The 12,362-nt window shown below is 33.7% G+C and overlaps 2 protein-coding genes across 3 annotated transcripts; one reads left to right on the top strand and one right to left on the bottom strand.

Moving 5' to 3' along the window:
- The first annotated feature begins 2,591 nt into the window (after window positions 1-2,591).
- Window positions 2,592-7,008, top strand: LOC100795132 (uncharacterized). The gene is made up of 6 exons (XM_006603835.4): window positions 2,592-2,828; window positions 2,963-3,103; window positions 4,656-4,729; window positions 4,809-4,888; window positions 5,740-5,891; window positions 6,775-7,008. The coding sequence occupies exons 1-6, from the start codon at window positions 2,825-2,827 to the stop codon at window positions 6,825-6,827; spliced, it is 504 nt and encodes a 167-aa protein (XP_006603898.1). The 5' UTR covers window positions 2,592-2,824; the 3' UTR covers window positions 6,828-7,008.
- Window positions 7,009-8,958: 1,950 nt separating this feature from the next.
- Window positions 8,959-12,160, bottom strand: LOC100788463 (EID1-like F-box protein 2). 2 transcript variants are annotated; one of them, XM_006603833.3, is made up of 4 exons: window positions 12,021-12,159; window positions 11,388-11,495; window positions 10,128-10,896; window positions 8,959-9,291 (listed from the first exon to the last, which is right to left on the bottom strand). In XM_006603833.3, exon 3 carries the CDS (start codon window positions 10,885-10,887, stop codon window positions 10,144-10,146), a length of 744 nt encoding a protein of 247 aa, XP_006603896.1. In that variant the 5' UTR covers window positions 10,888-10,896; window positions 11,388-11,495; window positions 12,021-12,159; the 3' UTR covers window positions 8,959-9,291; window positions 10,128-10,143. The 2 variants fall into 2 exon arrangements, with proteins under 2 accessions (XP_006603896.1, XP_003554759.1); XM_003554711.5 differs by lacking the exon at window positions 11,388-11,495 and having other exon boundaries at window positions 12,021-12,160.
- Between the last annotated feature and the right edge of the window lie 202 nt (window positions 12,161-12,362).

Raw genomic sequence — 12,362 nt, 5'->3', positions numbered from 1 at the left:
TACACAAGTTGGTGCAATTGATATTTAACTATCAAGCTAGATCTTACCCTCCAACATAACATTTCTTAAGATTAAAAAAGTAATTGAAATTCAAGGACCAGAATATAAGTTGGACAGTGCATCACCCTTTCTAATTTGTTTTTTGGTACTTTATGTTAGTTTTGATTTTGAAATCAAATTAAAGTGGTTCTAATTTTTCTAACCTACTTTTTATGTTTTTTCAACCACTTGACTTAGTCAAATTTAATAATAATATTTCAGTTTTAACTATAAAGTTGTTGAGAGTATATTTGCATTATGATATTATATTATGAAATCAATTTTTATGATGAATAGAATCTGATCTATATAAATAGGCATAGAGTTCCTAATCTAAACACATTAGACAACAATATCTATTTAAGTAATTGTGTTGAAGGCCAGAAGTATTTTTTGTAATTGAAATTAAGAGTGTTGTCAAATTCATTTACTAAATTATGGAAAGAGCTATGGCGGGAGGTTAGTAACCTAATTAAATTATGGAAGAGATGGTGCCTCAGTTCAAGTTCAACGCAAGGAAAGTTTTCGGACTAAAAAAACGCTTCTATAACCCAGGTACCAAAGGCATTATGCATTTCCGACCCTGCCTGTATTCCCCTTCTAGTCCATAAATTTGCAAGACCCGATTGAAGATAAAAAGAATAGGACATTAACCTAAATGAAAGTGCAGAATTTCCAAATAGAAAAAGAATCTAGAATCGCTATGATCATAAAAGCTTAATTCCAAAATTCAATTTTCAGCACAATTTCCACACATCATGTTAGTGAGAGATACTTGATACTACCAAGCCAAGACCACTTTTATCCATTAACAACAACTAACATCAGCGAACAATATAAGATTTTGGAATTTTTTGTCTAACCTAGAAGTTGACATCCCAGCCCCCAGGCAAACCATATGCCTCTAGAATTCTGTGAAAGATATCAGCAGCTACAATGTAGTCACTTTCTTAAGCTACAAGTCCCCCCTTTCAAACTTAAGGTCAAAGTATAGAGGTTGATAAGAAAAGTTCAATCTTCCATTTGCTTGATTCAATTAACTTATCTCTTAACACAACCAAAAGGGTCTGATAGAATTCTTTGTATTGCACCTTTGGAAAATGTTAGGTGTGATCCCCTTGGACCAGTTTTTGATGAGCAGTTTTGCTGGTTTTGGTTAGCCAAACATTTTTGGCAATGTGCAACAGTATATGCTTATGCTATGCATTGGAACATTTAAGTTGGAGTGTAATTCCCATATCTTTAATATTTTTATATATCTTTTTGTTTGCATTTTCATTCTTTAGGAGGATCTCTTATTCTCAAATTCAAATCTCACTGTAATCTTCTCCATTTATCTAGATGAATTTATTTATTGATTTTTATCAAAATAATTAAAAAATGTCATCAATCATGTAAACACCAAAACCATAGAATGAATGTAGTAGGGTAAGGTGTCAACGTTCACATGAACAAAAACGATTTATTTTAACATTGTTTGATTTCTACTGTTTGTAAAACTCTCCTAGGACAACGACAATCACATACTACAAGCAGGATTAGTCTCGGACTAGTGAGTCAGAGTATACACGTTATCTTTGACCTAAGATTAAAAAAATCACATAAACACCATACTTTAAATAGCTATCTGTCAGAAAATTGGAAAAAAGTGAAGTTGTAAAAGTAAATAAACACAACCACATAAACACACATTCACAAATACAAACGCAAACCTGTTGTTGCTTCACAAATGAGTGAACTCTTGAACATAGCAGTTAAACATTCTCCTCATTAGTCCCAAGTTATTTGGAAATTAACTAAAGGCATGTTCACAGCACCCGTTAGCCAAATCCACTAAGTACCCTCAAAGATACACACACATAACCTTGGTTTTAAAACAGGGGTCCTTAGTTTCAATTGCGGCTGTAATGTCAAGATATTTTGACTCTGTCCAATCGTACCTCGATCACAATTATAATCGCATCAGTTGTATTTTTCCGCAATTGTCCACAATAAAAAGGTTTTTTGGTTCACGGTAACACGACCACGACTTCAATTTAAAACCATGCACATTACCAATGTATCAAGAGACAGAAAAACAGTCATGTTTATATGTTATTTAGTTGAACCAGCCAATAGGTATTGACATTTTTTTTAATTGACAAATATTAATTTGTTTATTTTTTTGTTAATAATCTAGAACCTATTCTCCTTTCACCACTAAGAGATCTTTAGAATTGACAGATTTGAGTCTTATATTTTCATGATGGTAGACAACATAAAAATTCCAATATTCCACTATAAATCTTTGCTAATGTTAGTGGTCTCCATCGGCCTTGCAAGAAGGTGTGCCTTCTCCGGATCTAAACTTCAATTTATACAAAAATTGAAGAATTAGTTAGTTGAACCAATAAAACCATTACATACAATGATAACTCAGTTTGGATTTAAAACATTACCCACAACAATATCACACATAGCAGCAATAAGCAAAATACATTAATAAATAAATAAGAAGCGAAATATATTCATAAATAAATAAAAGGTGAATTCGAAAGAAATAATCATTAAACGAATCAATAATCATTCAATGCAATAGAAAAGCAACAAAATTGAGATAAGGCAAAACAACAAGTAAAATGCAAAGGTGAAAACGAAGGCAAACGAACGACACTCTCAGTTGCTGCTACCCCCATTGACGTTTTCACCCTCAACTCCTTCTTCTCTCTGTTTTACTTCCTTTTTGCAGTTTGCTGTGTCGCAAAACTGAACCAGACATCATCGTCCTCTCTCACACACACAATACATGGGTTAGTTTTTTTCTTTTTTGTTCTTTCATCCTGCGCAATGGTAGTGTTAAAAATTGAAACTTTATGTTTCAATTTACTTTCCCATCTTTTTTCTCACTTACCCATTTATGTTTTTGGGTCAAATTTTGGGGCAGAGGAGAAAGTAGAGGGGAAGGTGGAAGAGATGATGATGATGATGGAAGGAGTAGCATCAATAGCATTGTTGCCATGTGGCTCTATCTCAGGACACTTCATTCAACTTCCACATTATATTTGCTATGGCCTTTGTGGCACTGGTATATGTGCATGTTTTCTTTTTTTATCAGTCGGCACAAATGGTAGCGATTTGTTCCTCTTAATCAAGTAGTTCATGGTTCAGAATTCGAATCCTAGTTAGTCATTAGGTATGAAATAATAAATAATTCGTGTTGGGAGAGAATACTCACCTTGTGTGCGCTTATGGTTTCCGACAAAAATTTGTCACTGCTTTTGGCGGGATAATTTCCTGCCAGTACCAATACCATGGTCAACAAAATTAATAATCTGTTTTTGAAAAGAAAAAAAAAAAACCTTTTCCTTTCTCCCCAATGATTATGTTCAAATAATCATTTACATGTCCCTACATGTGGCATTCATTTAGGATCAGTATAAGTTTTTATTAGTGCACATTGGTCCATGTTGTCAAGGTTGGCCCAAAGGTAAAGCAACTAAAACCTATGCTTTAGGCTTACCAAAAAAGAAATATTTGCTATTGATTTTTACAAAGTAAAAAATGCCACATTTGTTGATAAAAATGTCAGTTGGCAAAAAGGTCCAACATATAATTCTTTCTTTTAATGTAAAAATATTTCTCTTTAAATTTGCTTTAGGTTCCTCTCACCGTTCGGCTGGCCCTGCCTGTTATTACTATGTTGCTGAAGTTTTAATTCCTTAGAAACTTAAGTTTTAGTCCTATAAGCTCTTTGGGGGACTAACATTTTTTTCTCATTCAGGGATTGATTTCTAAAAGAGTGTCACTTATAAGGACCAAATGATTATTTTAACCAGAGGTTGTTTTTAGCTCAATTTTTCGATGTTATGTTTGAGATTGTTTAAGTGAATAATTCTGATGCATGCTCTGTAGCTTTTGAGTGAAGACAGAAAATGAGTTCTTCCCTTTTACCATCTTACTTGAAAGGTTTGGAGAGTAGTGAACAATGTAAGAAATTGATGCTAATTAGTGAGTTATTATTGTCTCTGTAATCAAGCTAAGTTTGAACGCCCCCCCCTCTTTAATTTTAACTATTGACAGTGTCAGAAAAATAGGTTTAGGTATAGCTTTCTTGTCAATTGCACTCTTTCATAGGGCCCTATTAGGTTTCATTCTCATATTGAATGGACGATTATCATATGAGAATTATCCCTTTAGAATGGACTTAAGGCATTAGGGGGTAGCTGGTTTGTGCACTGGCATTTTCCCTTTTCTGATTTTTGGCTTCATGACCCATCTAACCAAACTTGATCTTATATTTTTTTTTATTTAAATTGTAGCTCTCTTTTATGATCCTGCTTTGCATAAGGAATAGAAGTAAATGGCCCTTAGGTTCCCATATTATTTGGCTTATAATTAAATTCATAAAACAATTTAACTTGTGGGGGCAGTCAATGTCCTTTAGTGCATCAGTGCTTAGCCTGTTGATTTTTTATTTTTTTTTGTGAAAAGTCTGTTGATTTATCTGTATGTCGGTTATGTGCTCATGGTCCTATGTTAGGCAATGCTTTTTTATACAACTTTTTTTATACTCTATTATATCCAATTAGTAATTACTTATATATGTTTCTCTTTTCCATATTTTTTCATGATGAAAGAATTGGCATGTGAAAGGGAATGCAGTAGGGGTGAGGATTATCGCCTCATCAAACTCACAATAACAGATTTCAATGTACTAATTTTTGCTTTTGTGTTGCTTATCTTTTCTTGTCGCATGTACACTTTATTCACAACTACTTTTGATTAAATAGGCAAAGAAAGAACAAGCCACTGTTGTGGAGTGCAAAGGCCATGATGCTGCTTGGTTCCACAGCATTGATCATGCTCATGGGTAAAACATAGTGGTTTCCTGTATAATTTCTTTTTGAGCACTCACCTGGGTTTTATGATTTTGTTTTATAATTTTAATTGATTATTAGTCTGTATAATTTTCATGCTAAACAGTGAGAATAATGTTATTAAGATAAAACTACATTTATATAAGTTATAACTATTGAACTATGGTCCAGTCAATAATGCATATAAACAAATAGAGATTGATGCTGTCAATCATGCCAATGGAACATACCAGCTAGAGATGCACAATTAGATAATCCACAAGTCATCATCTGGTTTTCATATTGTCCTTGTACCCATTATATTTTTTTTGGACAAGACACTTAATTGGTTTACTTTGGTATATATTGTTTTAGATTGAACAATTGCTCACTATAGCTTCACACATTGGATTTTAGTCACTAGATTTCCCACTTATTTGAGTTTTTTAAGCCCCTATTTTCTGTGAAGGACTTTTCCTTATAGTTTGCAATTATTAAGGTATTGACCCCCAAACCAAAGTCCAAATAAATGAAACTATAGGGACTAATATCCAATGAAAGCTGTATGAGTCAAATTTTATATTTGGCAAAACTGTAGAGATACTAATTCTTTATTTTCGACCTGTATTTAACATAATTAATCTTCAGTAATTGTCTGTGAGATTAAATGTTCTCTATTTATCTCTGATTCTTGGTCTCCAGTTGGCTGGTTTGTACAAATTAGTTTCTCTTTCGAGACATGATTTCTCCTCTCAAATGAAAGTTCTCATTCATTTTCATTTTTCTTCTTTTTTGAGTTTTTGATAACCGCCTCAAGTGGATGGCTTGCATATTCAATTTATTGTTTGCAATCACCTTTGAATAGTTGGGACAAGGATATCACCGGTATGATTGAACCAAAGGATGGGAAGAAAAGAATCTCAGTTTCATTTGAGTGTGAGACACTTAAAGCTGAGAAAGCAGCTGAAGACCATATCAGGAAGTTCATGCCAAAATTAGCCGGACTGGATGCTGTTGGTAAGTGAATGTCATGCAATTTACTTCCCACTTTCTACCTCCATGGGTAACTCCGCTTTGCTTTCATTTTGATGGAAAAGTTTCGTTAGTGCTATGCTGGACTTCCATTATATCTGCATTTTTCAATCATATATCTGAAGAATTCCTTTTGATTTAATCTTACAATTGTTCTAAACTGTTCCCAATCTTGGATGACAGTGTTACTATCATTACACCATTGGCATTGTGAGATCTTTTAACATTTATGGTGCTTTTCTTTGCTATTTCCCTTTTATGGCCTGTTACCCTTTTCACGCATTTTAAATGAAAGAAGTGGAGGTGTATCAAGGGACCGTGATTTGATCATGCTATACAATCTGCACCTAACTCTTAAGACATTTTTCTTGGAATTACTCTTGCTAAAAGAAACCAGCATCACAGTACTTACACTTTTGACTATGATTTGATTAAACCTGAACATGTGAGGTCTGAGGTGGCAGGTTCCAGATGCAGCTACTTTGATTATTATATTTTGATTGCCACGTTATGGCATGTACTCACATCAAAACACTTATTTTCTCTTTCACAAAGAACCTTGCATTCTTTTGGACCATTAAATTTCCATTTTGATATTGAGAAGTGCTTTTGTGAAACTTTCAATACCATTTCACTCTTAAAGCATATATTGGAAACCTTTTGTCTGAATTCATCAACAGCAACATGATGATGTTAAGCTTTAGAAGATATAGGGAAGTAGCAATTTCCTTTCCCAGTTTTTATTTGGATGAAGTTTCACAAAGATTACAAACAGTTTAAAATGTTTAATACATTATATTATATATCTGGACCAATTTATCATCCCTTGCATTCTCTGTGTTTAATTTGATGGTTTGAATAATTGCAGTTAACATAGGAAAGATGACAATTTCTGGGTTGGATTTCGGAGAAGAGGACTGAGTAGAAATTTTAATATTTTGTAAGTAATTAATGTCCATTAAGCTACTGAAAGTGAAAGGAAGAGTGAAATGCATGTTTTTAGCAAATCCTGCAGAAAATTGTGGAAAGCCTTTCAACAAAATTTCATCCTTAATAGAGACCACATTTGTTCTATTCCCAGGCTGTATATGTCTTTTCCTTTGAATTGAATGGTTCACTTGAATAGATAAAAGATATAAACAGAAAATTTTGGATGAAATATCCTGTTCTTAATCGATACAATCAGTTTTTTAACATTTTACCCTACACATACATATAAGATGATCATTTTGTAATTTTTATTATTATTATTATTAAAAATGTTTTTTTTATTAATGCTGAGAATTGAGATATCCATAATTGGTTAAAATTTGAGGCTCGTAATTGGGAAAATTTTAAAAATTAAAATAGAAGTCCAGTTATAATGAGGTCGAGATGCTTTTCTACCTTTTACGACACTAGGCTTAGATTGGTAAGGAATTTACTTTCAAAGAGCAAATTTTATTTACTTACATCGTTAAATAATGTTTTGCAAATTAGAAAATTCACTATAAACTTTAAAGATGTAATGTTATTATCATAATCATTTATATATGATCTGACAATAGTAGAAGTATATAAAAAAAAGACTTTGGGAGATGTTAGGTGCACCTAGCATTATTGTTGGTGCACCTAGCACTTGAGTGGAAAAGATTTTTATATCCTGTTAAATTTATTTAAAAACTCTACACCTAGCACCCAACTATTTCTTCTTCTGAGTCGTTTCTTCTTCCTTCTGTCGTGACCAGACTTCTTTTGTGCCATTCCACGGCCTCGAGTGGACTGTTGTTGTCGGCGGCGTGGGTTGCTTCTTCACCATTGTTGGTGGCGTGGTGGTGGTGTTGTTGTGATGCTTTGCTATGCTTCTTCCTCGCGCGTTCTCCTCGACTGGCATTTGGCGCGTGGTGGTGGTGCTTTACGAATCAACTTGATCCGTAATTCTTCTGCGGATCAAGTTGATCCGTAACAATCAACTTGATCTACAACTTTAAAATCTACATGCGGATCAAGTTGATCCGTAAAACTTTTACAGATCAAGTTGATTCACACGATCAACCGTACACCTGAATGCACAAGCAACAAAAATGCATATCTCGTATGCTGCCGATGACCACCACAATACTGAACACCACTACCTTCACCTTCATCGAACCTAACCTTTGCCAAGGAACCGAAGAAAATACGGCACCTAAGAGAAAAAAGCGAGAAGAGTGCACAACAATGGTTGTTTTGATTTTTTAAAAAAATACAGTTTTTAAAAGGAAAAAAAAGACAGGGGCAATTTTACCATTTTCAAAGAATGCTAGGTGCACCAACAAAAACACAGGGTGCACCTAACAACTCCCAAAGACTTTTACTGCTTACATTTTAAAGCTGAAATTGTTGCAACGCAAGAGTAACAAGTGTTTTTTATGATAGTTTCTAAAATTGATTTTAAAGTGATATAATTTATGTTTGGATGTTGCTATTATAAAATTAAGTTAAAAGTAAAATTCAGGATAAAATTTTAAATCTAACACAAAAGTTACTTAAAATTATTTCAATTCAAAATTAATTTTAATTTTTTTAACGTGAAATTAAACATGTAAAAATATATCAAAAATCAATTTTTAACTTATCAATTCCCCGTGAAACCAAACATGCACTCAAATTATCAGATCGACAATGATGGGAAAAACATTAGCTTTAACATGATGAATTCTTGAAAAAGAGATACTAAATATACATTTTTTATAAGTTTGAAGTTAACTATGCGTTTGGATACGTGCCAACTAGCCACATCTGTTGTAAAATTCACGTCAATTTGACAAAACTAACACGGAAGCTAGTACTTGCTGCTTTTGTATTGACGTGAATTTATTGGTGGCTAATAGGCTGCCAAACAAACACTAAATTCATCAACATAAAAGTATAAAAACCTTGCCCATGTTTGGCCAAAAATATAGGAACTACAAGCACATTTTTACCTTTTTTTTTTTTTAGTACCTACTTACTCAGTGGTGGATTTAAGAGGGTGGAACACATACATAGTGTGAATCATAGCACAAAATGAATTTGAATTGGAAAATGCTACTAAATCAAAATAATTCTTAACAAGTATGAATCATTGCACAACCAAATCTGTCACCCAGGTCAAATATCCACACATCAATATACACGGGTATACCACATAGTTATCAGTAACTACCTTCTAGTTGATTCATTAAAAACAAATTGTTGCCAATATTTATAATAATCAGTGAAAAATGCCGGCTTGGGTTGAGACAGCAACATGAAGAAGCATAATGGAATATAGAGGTTTTGAATCATAATGGAACATTTCAGCAGTTGCTGAGCAGAATTTTACCCTTCTTGAGTAGACCATCAGTGTGTTCAACCAAATCTCATTGGAGAATTCAATGCCAACCTGTCCAAGGAAATGTCACAATTTCATAATAAAAGTAGGTAATGCATATGTCTGCTGCATTGTTACACACTTACACTTTACAATACTCAAGAGAATACTATTCAAAAGTCTCCATTCTCTCCTTTTTTTTTCTCCCTCCTAAACCCTATAATTCAATTATATTTTCTCACTAGCACACAGAAGGAAAGGAGTTTGGCAGCCACTCCACTTGAATTAACAAAAGGTTTTATGTCATCAGTACTGTTTATTGTTGCTCACATGTGGCTAAAATACTATGCATAGTTGACATTAAAGGGTAAACCCAAAAAAAAAAAAACAAATCCACATTGTTACCTCTTTTCACCCATCCTTCACATACACCAGAATAACACCATCTACATTCATTTATTTCACTCTCTTCATATACTCAAATAAAAATGTCATAATTTTGTGTTAATCAGCACTAGAATTTACGGTTTAAGAGCATTGTTTCATAATAGCAAGACAAAACCTGATAAAATCAGTCAGATCAAGTGTTGCAGATACAAGTTAAAAAACAGGTGCTTAAAATTGAAGATCTTGTGTCCTAATTCTTTATCATATTTAAAACATTTTAATTTTCTGCAAGCATAGTTGGTAGGTTCTAATCAACTAAAACACCTGTTAAAAAGGATAAGTTATTGGCCATTAACATTACTAAATTTCATAAAATTGTGCCTAGCTCTCAATAATGAAAACCAGTTCATAATTACCAGAAAACATATTTCCAGCCTTAATCGTTACTTCATATAGAACTAGTTTTTTATTTGAAGAAAAGGAAAATTAAACAGGACTTTACGACAGATACAAGAAAATACCTGAGTCATTAATATCTTACTCCTCAGACACATCTTCTGAATCAGACAATGGTAACAATGTGCAGACCCCAAGCAAGTGACCATTAAGGCACACGTAATACTCAATATAATCTTCATAGGAACCCAACCTGCAACTAGCAGTTTGTGGAATCATATTAGCCTGCAGCATGCTCCACAGCTTTGCCTTACAATACGGGCAAATCTCGGTTTGATGGAGCTGTGCACCTCTGTTAATAAGCATCCTCTTGACATTTGACGATGCAAACGACTTGAAAATTCCTCTGAAGAATCCTAAATCACCCTCTTCACTTTGTCCAATATGTTCACAAGGATCAGACACATACAAAACATCATTTATGCATTGTGGCATGAGAAAGCTCTTTCCTGATGTTCTAGAAAATCGAGTCTTATTAACAAAATGACCAGGAACCTGAACGTTATTGAACAAACCACCCTGCCTGCAACCTGAACAGAATATAAGAAGCTTCCCTAGAGCCCTCCAGTTCCCATCAACACTGTGGCTTCCACTAGATTGCAGATCAAGCATCATCTTTGGAGCTCTCGTTTTGCAAAACTCTTTCCATAGAACTTGCTTCGAAAGATCATCAAACCATTTGCACACACATGACAGAGCAGCAATTAGCTTGGGGTTCCAATTCAAATGCTGAAACACCAAGAATATCACATCTTCACTTACATGCCCCTTAGTGCATTGACAACTAGCTGAATGTACACATCGGTATTGCTTTGTGAGAATCATTCTATTTACCTGGCGTTTACACAGGGCACTTATCAGTTTATTACAATTTTGATGGCATACTTCAGGACATTAGCACATGTGACAAATCCTAATAACCAAATTTCTTAATTAAGTAATTCATAGTAATCAAGAAACATCCGGACAACTAATGAAACCAATGTAAGCAAATCATAACATCCAAAGAGCATAGCACATAACTAGAATTCACCTAATCAGGCTGCTTTCTAAAATACTCAAAAGTTCAAGAAAAGAAATGTTTTCTTCTCCTTCGAATGCACAAATACAATAGGTGTATCAGATACAATATATGAAGCAAATTAAAGTATCGGTGCTTCATAGTTCATAATCCATAAAATTCCATCTATATCTTCAAACCAAAAATGAAGGAGTCAAATTTCTATACTTCTACAGTTCCTAACTGGAAGGAGAAACGAAAAACTGATGGAACAAGAACAATAATACAAACAGAATGAGAATGAAATACAACCAATGGTTCTTACAAGGAGACTCAAATGCAGCAGACAAATCCCATAGAGAGAGGGATGTTCAATTCAAGTAAAAGCACTTCAGCAAAGCCCAGCTTTGAAATTTCTTCGAAATTCAATCATCTATAAGTTCATACAAACTCATTAGCATACACAAGGAAGATACCTACAAGTAAATCACATTTTTCAATCACAACAATAACAACATAATCTAAAGGAGCCTCATCACAGAACAAAGTTAGAAAGCATGACACATGGCACGGTAAGTTAACATAAATTCCTTAATACATAGACAAATCCAAAATGACCCACTACTAGATTTCACACAATCCCTACTCAAAATTGGAAATTTAAGTAAACCCTTTCACTCAAATGGAAAAACAACCCAACACAAAAAAGAGAAGAATGGATCACAGTAACTTAAAATTAGATCAAAAACAAGAAAAACCAAAGCAAAGCAAAACAAACCAAAACCCAGATTGTATCTTAGCTTATGGAACCAGCTTTGTCCATAAACCAAAATGGTTTTCTTTTGAGAAATTAAAGGGAAAAAAGGGTATCTGAGAAACAGTACAATCAAAAACAGACAAGGAGAAAGCAAGCAACTTGCTAGCAAAAGTTGCAATAAAAATTGTATGCAATATTCACCTCTGAGTAGGGGCAATTCGGTCCACAAAAAGCACAGCACAACAATACACACTCAAAGCAACAAAAATGCAGAGAGACAAGGTTGGAGAAAGAAGACCAAAGAACAATGGAAGAAACAGAAACTAGGCTTGTAAGAGAAAAAAAATGTTATATATTTCAAGACATGCATTGAGTAACATACTTGGTGAGTAATGACTCTGTCAAGGACAAATAATAGTGTGACACGTGTTACCGAGGTCATCTTGGTCCAGCTGGCACTGTAGAATTCTAAAATGGCACTTGAAACTTGAAAGTGATTGTGTAGGGATATTCAAAATTCAACCAAGTTGTCTTAAAAAAATG

Source organism: Glycine max, chromosome 19, assembly GCF_000004515.6.
Source record: "Glycine max cultivar Williams 82 chromosome 19, Glycine_max_v4.0, whole genome shotgun sequence".
In the NCBI taxonomy this organism is placed as follows: domain Eukaryota; kingdom Viridiplantae; phylum Streptophyta; class Magnoliopsida; order Fabales; family Fabaceae; genus Glycine; species Glycine max.
Note: the sequence above shows the minus strand (reverse complement) of the source record. Positions and strands in the feature narration are given on the sequence as shown.

Bases quoted from the DNA above. Each gene is read 5' to 3' on its own strand.
- LOC100788463 (XM_003554711.5), bottom strand. From the start codon at position 10,887: ATGATTCTCACAAAGCAATACCGATGTGTACATTCAGCTAGTTGTCAA.
- LOC100795132 (XM_006603835.4), top strand. The intron at 4,730-4,808 runs GTACTAATTTTT...TTGATTAAATAG, and splicing joins TCACAATAACAGATTTCAAT to GCAAAGAAAGAACAAGCCAC. The intron at 4,889-5,739 runs GTAAAACATAGT...ACCTTTGAATAG, and splicing joins AGCATTGATCATGCTCATGG to TTGGGACAAGGATATCACCG.